Source organism: Ceratotherium simum, chromosome 11, assembly GCF_057802395.1.
Source record: "Ceratotherium simum simum isolate JZ-2026a chromosome 11, ASM5780239v1, whole genome shotgun sequence".
NCBI classification, from domain to species: domain Eukaryota; kingdom Metazoa; phylum Chordata; class Mammalia; order Perissodactyla; family Rhinocerotidae; genus Ceratotherium; species Ceratotherium simum.
In genome coordinates, this window is record NC_141910.1 from 74,697,029 (window position 1) to 74,711,523 (window position 14,495).

General features: G+C 44.8%; 1 protein-coding gene across 6 annotated transcripts in view; it reads left to right on the forward strand.

The window, feature by feature from the left end:
- The first annotated feature begins 3,387 nt into the window (after positions 1-3,387).
- MYT1L (myelin transcription factor 1 like) overlaps positions 3,388-14,495 on the forward strand; it is a 161,740-nt gene continuing 150,632 nt past the window's right edge. For all 6 annotated transcript variants that reach the window (XM_087436432.1, XM_087436436.1, XM_087436437.1 and 3 more), the window contains exons 1-3: positions 3,388-3,442; positions 3,622-3,655; positions 3,949-4,011. In XM_087436432.1, the coding sequence (XP_087292558.1) occupies positions 3,388-3,442; positions 3,622-3,655; positions 3,949-4,011 (152 nt within the window). The remainder of the gene's footprint in view (positions 3,443-3,621; positions 3,656-3,948; positions 4,012-14,495) is intronic.

Below are 14,495 nucleotides of genomic sequence, written 5' to 3' on the forward strand. Positions count from 1 at the left end.
TTGGTTTCATTAGCTGAAGGAGAAAGAAAAGGGAACCACCATCGACTCCGGGTCGACTGTTGGCTGCATGCTGTGCTGGACATTTTTTACAAATTATCCCACAGAATCCTCACGGTAAAAGTGGCTTACTTACCAGAGAGCAAAACATATCACAGAGCCCTGAAACTCAGACAGGATTCACACTGGAATAAACAGGTAGAGGACTGGCACAGAGCGGTTCAAAAACAGACCCACTTATGGTGAGAATTTAACATATAGCAAGAGGGATATTTTAGTGTGATGGGGAAAGTATTATTTATTTAATGAGTGATTAGTGGCAGAATTAACTATCCATCTGAAAGGAAATAAGGTTGTCTCCTTCTATATGCAAAAAAAATTGATCAAAAATTTAAATGTAAAAAATAAAACAATTCTTAGGATGAGCGATCAGTTAATGAGGCCATGTTTTTCAATTTAATACCCACAGAGAAAAGCTGGCCTCACTACTCTTTTGGGGACAAGTTCTCTCCTAAGCTACAGCCAGGGGTATCATGAAGGCAGGTTTACCCCTCAGATGCTGTAGGAACCTAAGTGAGCAGGGGCACCGGCTGCGAGAGTGACCACAATGCTCCTCCTAAAAGGTTTGAGAAGCCTGTGCCCTGTTGTAGGAAGCCCCCAGCAAAGCCCCGAACACAATCCCTCCTTGGGTCCCCAGAGCATACCACAGTGCCTGCAAGCCTCAGGGTCTTTGCACATCCTGTTCTCTCTGTCTGGAACATCTGCCCCTCTCTTTTTTAAAACCTGAAACCTGCAACTAACCTTTAAAACTCAGCTCAAATTTCGACTCCTCCAGGAAGCCTCTCTTTCCACTTCCCTGGGATGGGTTAGATGCAGCTCATCCATGTTCCTTTATGCTACATAGAGAACATGTCTCAACTTATTCCCCTAACACAAAGTTTTCACTCAGTTTTGAATTCCTTAAAGAATAGGATTTCATCCCATTATCCCTGTATCCTCAGTCCTATGGCAGGTGCACAGTGTGTCAGGAAATACGCTCTTGCCACAGAACATGACACAGTATTTTCTCCATCACCTTCTTGAATGTCAGTGCACACTTTTGCCTTATGTCGTATTGGCTCAATATGCTTTGCTAAAGTTTTACAGTGTTTGGAAAGCGTTTCCAGGCGGAACAGCAGTTTCAGAGCATTGATGTGTTACCCAGGGGTGCTATTGACTTTTATACTGCAAATCCACAAAATGTGCCTGCATTCAGGGATTTCATACCCTGTTTGTGTTTAAATAATAGAAAAAGAGCGGATACTCAGAAGAGGCCCAACAAGCCACTGCATCACGTTGATTCTTAAAATGTTTCTTGAGTTCATTTCTTTCTTCTCGCTTGATTCTTCCCTGGACAGTTGCGTTCCTGGAGTTGCGCCCAGACTTGCGGGGGGCTACTCTCTCGGCGCTCCCTTCTTAAATGACTACCCCTCTCCTCTTAGCTCTCCTGACCCACTTCTGCTCCCCTCCACGCTGTCACAAACTGCCGCTAAATTCATTTTTTTCCAAAATATATCTGTGAGGTATCTTCCCTCCCCGCTGCACCCCGCCATGCTCAAAATCGACACCAGCTGTACATCCACTGGGTCAATTGTGACCCTTCCCGGGTCTGTTCCGGCCTCCAGAGTGCCCTCTCCACTCTCCCAGTGACCTCACCCAGGCCCTCTCTCTGCTCCATTGGTCCCATCTTCTCAATACTCGACCGTGCTCAGGCCACCTCCTTGACCTGCCATCTTCCCCACAGATTCCCCAACTCATTCATTCACTCCTTCACTCAACAACTGCATTTCAAGTATCTATATGTGAGCTAAAATACAGGCTCTTTCTCTTCCCTCTACACCTAAACAAATAATTCTTAAGTATCACAACTTTCTCTGATAAGTCTTCCTTCAATGATCCGCCTTACAATGGCTCCTCCTTTTCTGAAATTCTTCTCATTTTACTAAATCTGGTGCAGTCTTATATCTCCAGAGATACATCTTCCTTTAAGAGACATTAAGCCCATGAAATGGCTATGCTTTTCATTATAGACATTTTTTCAACTCCTGATACCGTACTCAGAGCACAGTATTAATAAATAAATATTTGGTGGTCAATTGACATGAATGTTAAATCAGGAGCTGCCAGTGGGACGTCACGAGGCCTCAGTGTTACATCTGCTGAGCTTCGTTCCTTGCCAGTAGTTTATTTTAATGGCAGATCTGCCCTGCTCTCTTCTATAGCGAGATCCGACACAGCATCTAACTGGAGTCCACTTTACCCCATTCTGACCTTTCCTGTCATAGACTGTGGAGACAGTGAACTGTGCATAGACAGCATTTTATGGTGTCCCTGTCTTCTGCCTGGAATGCAGCTCTGGCCACATTGGACAGAGCAAAGAAATCACAGATGGGGGTTGCAAAGTTATGTGCCTATACTCGGAGGAGCTGTCATCTTTACCGCTCCTCTCTTATCAGCCCCTCTGTTGAGTTGAGTAGAATTCTCCTGCTGTGCAGTTTCCCATGTATAAATTATTCATACCTTGTGGAAATATTTGGTGCACAAATGCACTGGCACATATTCACCCATCCGGCAATGTGTTCTTTGACTTAAAGATGACATGTAGACAGGTGGCTTGGTTTCAGGGCCCTGCACCAAAACTTCTACTTGGATGATCTTGGCCAAGTCACATCTATCAAAGAGATATACAAAGATTCCTTCCCTACAAAATTGCGGTGAGGATCATACAAGGTAACATAAAAACGCTTTGTGGTCTCCAAGTGTAAGACGTGTCAGTTACATGAGTGAAGGCTCTGTGTCCCTGAAAAACACCCTAAAAGTTTAGATCAACATGGACAGCAACTGCACCCCAGGACTGGACAACCGTGAGGGCAGCCCCCTAGGTATCACGCTGTCCTCCTGCGATACCAACTCCTCTCCTCTTACTGCTTGATCAGATTAAATCTTGCAGTTACAAGGAGAACCCAGACTATTTATAGGTATTTACCTTCTTGCAAACTTAACAGCAATCTGTTATATTCTTGGTACAAAGTGCAACTCTGCGTCAACCCAGATGTGTCCTAATCAACCCTTTAAAAGAGAGTATATAGGTTGCACTCAAGCTTCACCCAAGTCTGTCCGGTTGCAGACAGCAGGGGTCCCCTGATGAAGCGTTCTCTGCAAGGTCAAGGTCTGGTTTATTATTTTTAATCACACATTTGGAGTGCCTGACGCTTCCCTCCCACGCCCCCTTGTAGAGGGCTTGCCTTCACAGAGGGAAACCAGATTAAAACACTGTCACTAAAATGCCGGCACACTGCTGGCCTTTGCACGCAGGAGAAGCACACTGACCACCTGCTAATCTATCCCCAGATGGAGGTGGACGCCGAGGAGAAGCGTCATCGCACACGGTCCAAAGGGGTTCGAGGTACGTCCGCGCCCCCCTGAGTCCCTGGAGGCCCCGCTCAGGGTCACCTTCGTCCTGCAAAAGCTGTTTGCATGGTTCATTCCGACCCCGCCTTGACACCGTCCTCTAGGGAAGGTTCTGTGGAAAAGGGGTAATTGTGATAGATGATAAATTTTTATCTATTTCCCATCTCTCTGCAGTTCCCGTGGAACCAGCCATACAAGAGCTGTTCAGGTTAGTGCTCTGCGGGTAAAACGTATCCCCATTAGCAATTTAGAAAATTCATGCCTCTTAATGAGTAGACTGTACTTTCGAGTTCATCGGCAGCTGCTCATGCCCTGCTGCACTGATGAAATTAATTCCCCTGAGACTTGCTAATAAAAAGCATCCCCTAAGTTTCCCCTCCTTTCGGTGTTTTGGTTTCTCCCTTCTGCTGTGTTGCCCTGCTCCCTCTGACGCCACAGAAGCTTTGGTCTGACCCGCCTGCAGCCTGCAGCACCTGTGTAACTGACTCTTTCCTGTTGCAGCTGTCCCACTCCTGGCTGTGACGGCAGTGGTCACGTTAGTGGCAAATATGCAAGACACAGAAGGTAATGTCTGCGTTTTTTCACAATGTGCTAACACGACTCATATAGGGACCCAAAACCAAACGATGGAAATGAGTGGGTGGTGCTCTTGAGGACAGTGAGTGTGGTACTTTCCTTTTCTCCTCTGACCTGAACTCTGCCTTTGGTCTCTTGCACGGGTTCTCAAAGCATAAGCCTTTCTAACCATCTCATGGGGCAGAATTTAAGATAATACGTAAGATGACATAAATTAGGAGCAGCCTGAAACTCATTTTCCCATGTGCATGCGGCGGCTCACTAAGAACCTCCCACTGTCCCGTTGAGAAGGCTCGTTTCTCCTTCCCCGTTTTCTCATTCTGGTGGCTGCAGGACGGTAAATCACGGAGGCTAAATTAAAGTGTGACCTTCCTGATCTTTCTGTAGGAACTGGGCTTCCAGAATTTAACAGTTTGTCCTGGGAAACAAAGTCCAAGCCTGGCACCTGGGCAGCTGCAGGGGGAGGTTACAGTGGGAGGTGAACGTCCAGGACAGATCACGCTAATGAGACTTTGGGGCTTAAATGATCATATTATTCTCGTAAATACTGGGATTTAGGTCCGTCAGAGAGACGAGTATGGAGACCATCTAGAAGATAAGGTAGCCAGGTAATTATTGCTAAAAATGGATCACAGCAGAGTGATATCACACACACCCAAGGCTGGGAGTCACGCAGAAACCAGCCCTGAGATTTACTTTTCCATAAGGATTCTCTCTTCTGTGACATTATTTCAGCTTTGCTTTCCAATGGAAGGTTTCAGTTATGATGAGTTAGAAATGCTTACAGGCTATAATAAATTTCTAGCTAATTTTTCACAAATTGGATTGCTAGGACTAAGGTCATTCAGCCTAACAAACCGTCAGGAGACGGGCCCACGCAATCAACGCTCAGAGGCTTGCAGCACCTCAGGGTGACCTTCCCGCACCGCCTTTCATTTTATTTCCTTTTCAGCTGAACGTTAATTTATGGGTGAAATCAAGCAATTATTTTGATTGTCCTTTAGTAAAATCAAGGGAAAAATTACAAATTACTCCCCAAATCCCTATGCCAGCATTTAAGGAGGCCGGGAATTTTTAATAAGCATCCGTGATGAGACGGTTATCAGACTTCTGTTCTATACCAAAGGAATGACGGGTCGTTTTTTAAGGGAATTTTGTGATTTAGACTATTAAATTTAATTAATGATATTATTATTGTTATTGTATGAGAGAGTAAATTGTTGAATATGTAATTTAAATAAGTAGTTCATTTAAAGTATTTATGTTATTTTATGAAGGAGTATATATGTAAATTCTTGATCTAAAAGTTTTCAAAAACTGCATTGTTCATATTTTCAATGGAAAACAAGTTAGTAAACCGTGAGTGAAATCTGATTTTTTTCCCTATCTGTCTCATGATTAGTCAATAGTTAAACTTCATCATTCTGTTACTAAAAGAAATGATTAAATTTGGCTAAAAAGTTTTAATTAGGTGTCAGCTGAATGCAATTTCATAACCACAGTTTTACAGTAAAAATCATGAAGTTTCCAAAGAATTATTTTAAACATTTATATTCTTACCCAAGGTGCATTCCCTCACGCTGTGGACCGAGGTGTCCAAGGTGGTGTGTGTGCACGCCTGTCTGTGAGGTCTCCTTCCCTGCTTAAAAAATGGTACTCAGACTCAGGCTGGGAAAGATTGAAGACCAGGCTCCATCCTCCTCTGAGACATGATGCTGTTGTAAGCACAGAACACCCTGAATCTTACAGGAGCCAAGTAGATGGAATTTTAGAGAGGATTCACAGAAACATCCAAATCGAAAAGTTTTTCAACAAATTTTTAAATTTAACTTAAAATGTCATGATTTTTACCAGGAGTCATGTTGTGTGTAATTATTAGAATTCCTAACATTTAAGTAGAATAGCCAATGTGACAGAGTGGAAGGAGAACTACTGCCCGCACAGAGCTTCAGGGTCTAGTTTCCCCTTCACCACGAACAGGCCAAGGGGCTTTGGACAAATTATTTCGCATTTGTGCGCTTCTGTTTCCTCAGTTTAAAAAAGAGTGAGTTTCGGACTTTGTTATGTAAAGCGATTACCATTCAAAACTTATGTCACCGGATGAGCCTCCTCTCAGTGATCTCACTGAGGAAATAAGTGAGGCTTTCTGAGTTTTGTGTTTTGATGTCCATATGTTATCAGAATTTTTAACCAAGGGATCACATTCGAACTTCTTACACTGACAAAGTGCTCTTTGTAGTAGACAAGACTCATGTAGACATTAACATCTTTTGACTGTTGTTATTTCAAATCTGTAAGATTTCAACTATATCTGGCTTTGTTTCTTTTTCTGGTTTTAAAAGATTTACTGGGGCCGGCCCAGTGGTGCAGTGGTTAAGTGCGCACACTCCGATGCTGCGGCCCGGGGTTCCCCAGTTCGGATCCCGGGCGCGCGCCGACACACCGCTTGTCAAGCCGTGCTGTGGTGGCGTCCCGTATAAAGTGGAGAAAGATGGGCATGGATGTTAGCCCAGGGCCAGTCTTCCTCGGCAAAAAAAGAGGAGGATTGGCAGATGTTAGCACAGGGCTGGTCTTCCTCACAAAAAAAAAAAAAAAAGATTTACTGCTGTAAAGGTTTCTCCCCTCCAACAGCTATTCCTGCGCATAAATACCTGTGCGCGCCCCACCGACGGGACCGTGGCCTTGACCTCTGCTGTCCATCCTGCTGGGCCCCAGGGTCCATCCCGCCTCTCCAAACACGACCAGAGTGGCAGCCTCGGTGTGGGTTTTGATGAAATTGCCCGTCCTTTTGTTCTTTTAACAATAATTTTTCCAATGAATGTATTCCTGTTAGGGCTACAATTGCATTTTATTCATATATGGCATCAGTTCATAGCCGAGTAAAAAGACATTATTTTAGTGTGTTGAAGTATCTATTTATTTGAACATGCAAAAAATAATTTGAGGCAGGTGTGGGGAATCGACAATGTAAAAAGTCCTGGGAAATTTGATACCAAGTGATAAGATGGTGCCTCCCAGTTAATCTTTATTTTTAACATAAGAACATTTCTCGAGAAATCGAATGTTAATGACAATTTCAGAGTGGTGGCCCTTGATGGCTGCACGCTGCTTCAGTGCCTTTGGCTTTCCATGGCAGCTGCTGACACCATGGCTTCTTTGTTTATTATTTTCAGTACGATAGAGGTAGGGGTGTGGGTTTGTGAGAAATCAGGAAGAGCAGACAGAAGAGAATCAACCACCAGTCATAGCTGAGAAAGGAGACAGTAATTTGAAAAGGAATTCACAACTTCAGATCTTGATTAAAACAGGGGGGTTATCATACTTATTTTATTGGATGGTCTGCCTTACTGCAAAAATTGTGTCCTTGAACCAGAGATAATCAATTCATGGGCATTTATGTGTGCTGATAGTTCATAAACAATTTGAGGAGCTGATAAACACATGTACAACTGCACAGTTAAAAGTTAAAGAGATAAATTAGGAAAAACATAAAAGAAATAGAAACAATTTTACCAGAAACCCGGGATATATCAGGGTTGCTATAGTTTTACATTTAGTTCTGAGTCTCCTGGCAGCCAAGGCAAAAACAAGAAAGATAAATGAGGGAATTCCCATTATCTGATACAAGTGTGACACCAACTCCTCAGAGAAACTTACTCTCTTGGTGCCAAAAATAAACGTGTTTGAGTTCCCATACACTGACTAGCAGGGATCCGAGCTCAGTCAACATTTCTGTGCCCCAATCCATACACCAGGGCCAGACCTCTCATGCCGCTAACCAATATAACAGACATTTATCTTTAGACATCATTAGTATCTGGACACGTGAATCTGACTTTTATTTTTCCCACCTGAGGCTTTATATTATTAGCATATAAGTGCGACAAAAACACCATGGAATTTGCAGTCAGTGCCAGAAGTAATTCTCCTATTAGAAAACAAAATACTAACTCAGTCTTTTCTGCACATAGCAAATCTGACCTCTTCCTTTTGACTCTCATTATTATATAGCTGTGCACATGGCTCAGCTACTCTGAGTGCACACGACTTTTCTTAGTGATACTTAGAGTGGCTAGAGACATGGATGTATCTCCAACATAGGGTCCAATCACAGACCTTCCTTTGCAGATGCAAAATCTAACTTCAATCATCGTAAGTGAGTTTTCCAAAGTTTAGTTTTCAGATGGCCAAGTTCAGGGAGGGGAGCTCCCTGGATCACCTCCTCCCCAGTGTGTGAACAGACTTGTGATCTGTAAGCATTTAAAACTCCATGGGTGAAAAACAAGTGCTTTCCCACCTGCCTGCAGCCATTTTTATGGTGAATGGGTGGTAAAAAAAAAAAGGAATTTTTGGAAGCCACAAACACAAAAATGTAGGAAGTTCCTGACCTGCCGGTTTATTGGCAGGAAGGCTCCCGGCAAGGCGTGAAGTACAGAGATGCAGCCCAAAGCCTGCGGCTAGTGTGAGCGACACCACATCAAGGGCGGGCGTCTGCGGCTGCCAAGCTCCTGGAACACAGACCCCGGAGCTGCAGGGACCGTCAGGGGCTGGGACTTGGGCCCTCAGCACTTTCCGGTGGCTCCCAAACCGAACACTGACATCTTAGGAAGGGTGGAAACATGGTGAAAAGAAGCCACGCCTGGCACTCTTTCTGTGTAATTGTTTTGGTATGATTCAACTACGGGACGAAGAGATGTCATTATTAATCCAGAATATTCCACGAACTGATAGTAAGATAGGAGCTAAAACGCTGAATGTCAAAGCATTTCTTCAAAAATTTGCTTTTGAACATTTGACTAAGATTGGAAATTCTAGTGCCTTATATTCACAGTTTGTTTTTTTCTCCCCATGTTGATATAAAATATTGTTTGTGTTGAAGACAAGGTGCAAATTCATGTTTCAAAAGGGGTATATCTATAGAGACTAAATTTATGGCCAATTTATTGTTGTTAAAGTTTTTTTAATTTTCCCAATACAAATTAGAAATAGGAATAATAAGAATTGATTAACATCTATTACAGATTAATATTTAACTAAGCAGAGGAGCTTGAATTTTAGCCTTCCCTGTAATAGTTATACACATACTGGAACATTGGAAATTAATTGGACTTACTTCTTTCTGAATAGTGATTTTTGTATAAGCCTGTAATGGGGGAGCGGAAAGACAGGGAGAGAGAGAAAGCCCCTAACATGAATTCATTCTTTGCCTATCTGTTTTGCGAACCCTCTTAATTTATTTCAGAAATTTAATGGATTTCGTTTACATTTACCCTTCACTGCAATTTTTTGTTTGTTGAGCATAAGGTTCTGATGAAATATTTGACCGGAAATTTAGCTTTAGATTCTTGCGCCCTCAACAAGCACCCAAAAGCTAGGTGATGGGTATTGGTATTATATTTAAATCCTCCCCAATTTAGAAAATTCAGTCAAATCAATTGATCTGGAAACTTCCAAATTAAAATCTCCAAATGGCAGTTTTTGTTTTTTATTAGAGAATTATTGGATTCTCTCTGGCCTGTTGTGCATATTCCTTATTCAGACATTTTTCCATTTCATGTACCTCTGCACCCACCGGTGTGATTGCCATGGCGGCAGCCGCGGGTGAATAATTGCCTGTCTTCGCAGGAGCTTGTCCTGGAGCTGAAGTCGAGGGCTTGCTTCCTGATGTATGCATGCCTCATTTGGATTCTGCCAACAGCCTAGGGGCTGTATTATTCATGCCTTGACAGAGAGCACTCACTAAAAGCCTTGGCACAGAGCCAGGTACTGGGAGCAAGATAGTGGAGCATGGCAACGTGCAACTGAGAGGAGCATCTATAATCCACAACAAAAAAAGGAGAAACAGAGACGAAGATGGAGAGAGGAATGGGGATCCCACACCTCCCTTTTACCCATGTCACATTGATAGAAATTTCATTTGCATTAAAATAAAATACTCTAAAATAATTGCATTTTTTTCTAACCATGCTTGAAAGTTTAACACAATTTTCCACATTTAATTGCAAAGCTGATTTTAATTAGTAAGGCCCTGCATGTGAAAAATGAAGATTCACTTGGGTGCGTGGAACACATTGCAGTGTCTGCTGAATGCTCTAATTAATGTATGGCTGCTGTACAACAGGGCACTCCGTGGGATGTTTATGAAAAATTCTGTGCACGCAACCACCCAGCCAGTCTATCTGTGCTTTACTTCATGAATCCACACAATAAATAACTCCCCCCTCATTCTTTATGAGACATCATTGTGCATGCCATCACCCCATCCATAAACTTTATGGCATGCCTGTCCTTTTTACTATTTGTCACTGATATTATAAATCAGAAGTTAGGGCACACATATTTTAACATTAATTTGATGGCTTGCACCATTGTACATGGACCAAAAATTTTGAGATCTGGGGACTTATTTATACGAAGTGGAGAATCAAAACAAGTGGGTTCCCAGACTCGTCATTGCTCTGATACCTTATTATTAATCACATGTGTGCAAACACACCACATTCAGGCAGTCTTCTTGGACTGTGGTGGCAGTTAACCTTTATTGTCACAGTAAATCCTCTATTAAAAAAAAAAGATTCCTGGCCATTATCCTAAGAAAACAATTTGCCTGCCACTTGTCTATAGTGTGTCTGCCCAACAGACAGATCTCTGGCTGTTGCCTATTTTGTTCCATATTTTACAATACAGTGTGACTGACTCAGTGCATTTAAAACAAGAAACAAAGAGCATAATACATTTCAGGGCATATTTTTGACATTTGGTAAAATTAAATATACTTTTAAATAATTCCACATTCAAATAGAAGGAATATAGGTATTTTCAGATAGGGAAATAAAAACAATCCATATGCTTAGGGAGAATCTCTGACGTCCACGGTCTGTATTGGTCAAGTCTAGATTTAGTGATGACAATCTCCATCTGATTTCTTGACTAATGATTAAAGACGTATAAACGTGGCTTTGAAACGTCAACAGAACGTGCACCAGAAATCAGTGTGTAGTACCGCTGTTGTTTGAAGTGTACCCACCGAAAGCCCGTGGTTCAGTTCTGACCACCACCGTCTGCGTTGGAATTACGGCAAATACACAGCAGCCACTTTTCAGATCTGATGTGCAGAGGGTGGGGTCCTGATGCGGCGATGAAGGATGTCAGGGGGAGTCGGCCCCGCTGTGTGATGATGAACCACACCAGCCGTGACACACCTGCAGATGGCTGGCCTTGTAACCTGAGCTGGTCCTCCACCTCGTGTGTGTGGAGTCTCTGCTGATTCTTCCTCTCAGGTCCAAAAGACGGCTGACACCCTGAGTCAGCTGGCTGTTAGATGGATCTCCAGGCTCCATCTACTGAGGGTGTGTGCTCCCCACTTATTAGAGAAGTGAGGGTGCTGGGAGAGGTGGCCAGGGACTGAGAACCCATCACACCAATTTAAGTGAGTTTAGGTGACGATGCCAGGCAGCAGCTCTAAGTGCCTGGAATCTTCACTCATGACTAACGACTCCGGAGAAACCAGCATGTTGAGCAGCATTGTGATCTAGTTCCTTAAATCTGTATTTGAGGACATTCATGCTGTTATTGTTATTATTTTTACTCACACTTTGAGAAGGTGACACTTGCTAATTCTGACTTGGGAAGTGGTTATTTCTCCTCCTTTTCCGACCTTCTGTCCTGAAGAGAAAATCATGCTTCAAATATTAGACCCCAAAATATGAGTGAAACCCCAAACTTCAGTATACTCTTCCTGCCAAAATTAGTAAAAGAGTCAGAGGAAAGAAACACTACCTTAGCTATAACGTTGCTTTAATACGATGAGATTTAGTGTTTTCACCTGAAACAGTTTCTGTGTAACTTAGCATGTTTCTAGCTGCAGTAAGTGGAAAACCCACCTCAAATGGGCTTAAACAATACGGAATTAATTGTCTCATGGAAATTGGAAGTGGAGAGGTGCGTGTTGGACTCAAGGGGCTCCTGCTCCATCGTCTAGGCACCTCCCTTGCAATCTTCTCAGCTCCCGTGTTCTTACCTTATCTTGGGAAAAGACTATAGCCATGCCTGGCTGCACAGCTGCCCCTAAACATCCAGAGGAGGCTGGAGGGGGTCATTTCTAGAAGCTCTCAGAAGAGCGAGGAGGAACTTTCTGAGAAGCCACCAACACCATCCTCAGAGCTCGAGTGCTCCAGCTGGTCGTTCCTGAGCCATCCCTGAGAAGCAAATATCATTGCCCTCATGACTGTCAGGCCATCCCTGGAGCTGGAGGCTGGGTCAGCTTCCCCTAAGTCTGGGGTTCTCAAAGTGAGGTGCCCTGACCTGGAACATCAGCATCATCTGGAACTTTCTAGAAAGGCAAATTCTTGCTGCCTCCCCCAAACCTGCTGAATCAGAAGTTGTGGGGTGGGGCCAAGCAGTCTGTGTTTTTGCTTCCCCTCAGAGGATTCTGACGCTCTACCCAAAGGAACAGACCAGTGTGCACAAAGGGCGGATACCTGATTTGACTTACGGAGTTTTCTGGAAATGGGGAAGAGGAGAATTTATTCTGGGTGGGCACTAACAAACAAAGCCAACAACGCACAGCACGTATGAATTTGAAAAACAAACATACAAGCCTAGAATGACAACCAAACCCGGCCCCAAAGACCGTTAGTGCTGGAAGCTACCTTGCAAATCTGTGCTGGTCCCTGCTCCCTCTTTCAGACCTAAGTGCGGCCCAGGAACTTCTCAGTCACTGACACACAGACTTCGGCTGACTCTGAGCCTGACCCAGTGCTCCAGCTCACAGACTGCAGCCTGCATGTGACACACAGCGGCCGCCAGCCTTGACACCACTGTTGCTGCCACCCAGCTTCACTCCAGAGGCCTTCCAGTGGCTGTGGAGGATGACTTCTAATTGGGGACAGCGTTATCTTCCACGTCACTCTGTTCACACCGTGGATTTATGAATCCGATAATCAAGGAAGTATTTAAGAGTGCCGAGGCAGCTGTCTGTCTGGGGAAGGCCTGGGCAGCCTGGTTTGGACAAGATCAGGGCTATGGACCAGGCACCTTCTCCAGGCTCAGCCCTGTTCCACGTTAGGATCCCCCAGACCCATCACGGGGCTTCAGGTCACACATGCAGGTGGGGTCCATAGGTTCTGGGCTGCTCAGAGCCGCCGGTCAGCCCCCTGCCTGTGCATGTCCCCTAGGCCAGGGCGCTGTGGTCACCTTGCCCTTTCTGCCCTGCAGCCTTGGCCTGAACAGAACCCGTGGCCAGGAGCAGACAGTCTTAACGGACCATAGCAGCTCGGCTGAAGGACACTCTGGACGTGTCCTGGAGATTGTGTGAAACCTTGTGGAGGTGTGTGTCTCCCCCACTTAGAGCGAATGGTCTGGACCCCACAAGCCTCTGTGAGACCCTATGATCCTCAGAACGGAGCGTTTCGATAAACGCACCTTCCTTTTCCTGTGAGGGGAAGGCTCAGAGCTCCACCCATTTAATTCAACAGCTTTTACAAGAGCCACTCACTGTAATTGAGCAGCCACTCTCTGGCTGTGAATACTATCTAATGCTGTATTTGACATCGCCAGAGATATGCTTCATATGCAAGTGGACGCATTTCCTAAAACTCTAGGGAGGAGAGAGTAGGGAGGAAGCCAGCATCTTGGAAGCAATTCTATTCATAAATAATGCATCATGATTCAGTGATGCTCTCAGATCACTTCGTTAGCCCCTCAGCCAATCCGATGGCTTGTTGTGCTTCTGAGTGAACGGCCTGTTCTCTCCTGAGAGCTCAGGGCAGGGAGGGAGAGTGGGCAGACAGGATAGGGGAGAGGAGTGGGCAACTGCGGGTCCATTTATCCTTTGGGAGCTGTCTGGCTATCTCCTGTGGGCAGGAGCTGAGAGCTAAGAGGGCAGGGAGGCAGAGGCAGCAACCTAGAGCTAGGGTCTCAAACCTGTGCACACTCATCACCATTCTCCTGTAGGTCGAGTGGAGTTAATTATAGAGCAGCCACTCGGCCCTGTGTCTAGGAAAGAGACTCCACCCTACAGAGGGGGGCAGAGAGGTGTGGAATGCAGACATGGGGCCACTCAGGGGAGGCAGCACCATGTTACAGTCCAGATGACCTGTCTTTCATCCTAACTCGGGTCTGGGGTGGCTGTGTTGGGCCTGCCGTATGCAGGCCCACAGTGATGGTATGGGGGCTGCCAGAAAGGGGTCTTGGCAAACTGATGTGTAAGAATGTTGCTGCCGAGGGCTCCTTCCTCCTTCCTTTTGGGAGCCCCTTCTGTGGCCCTCATAATCCCGTGTAATAACAACAGCAACAATCACAGCAGCAGTGACTCCGAGAAGCACTTTGCATTGACAAATCGTGGCCCCCTGGACTGCATCGTCAGTCTCCGTAGCCCCCCAGCTGGAGTAACGCACTTCCTAGGCCCGCAGCTGCTGTTCCACTCCACAGTGACTTCTCCTGCCAGCTCCCTACTTCCCTGCCCCAGCGAG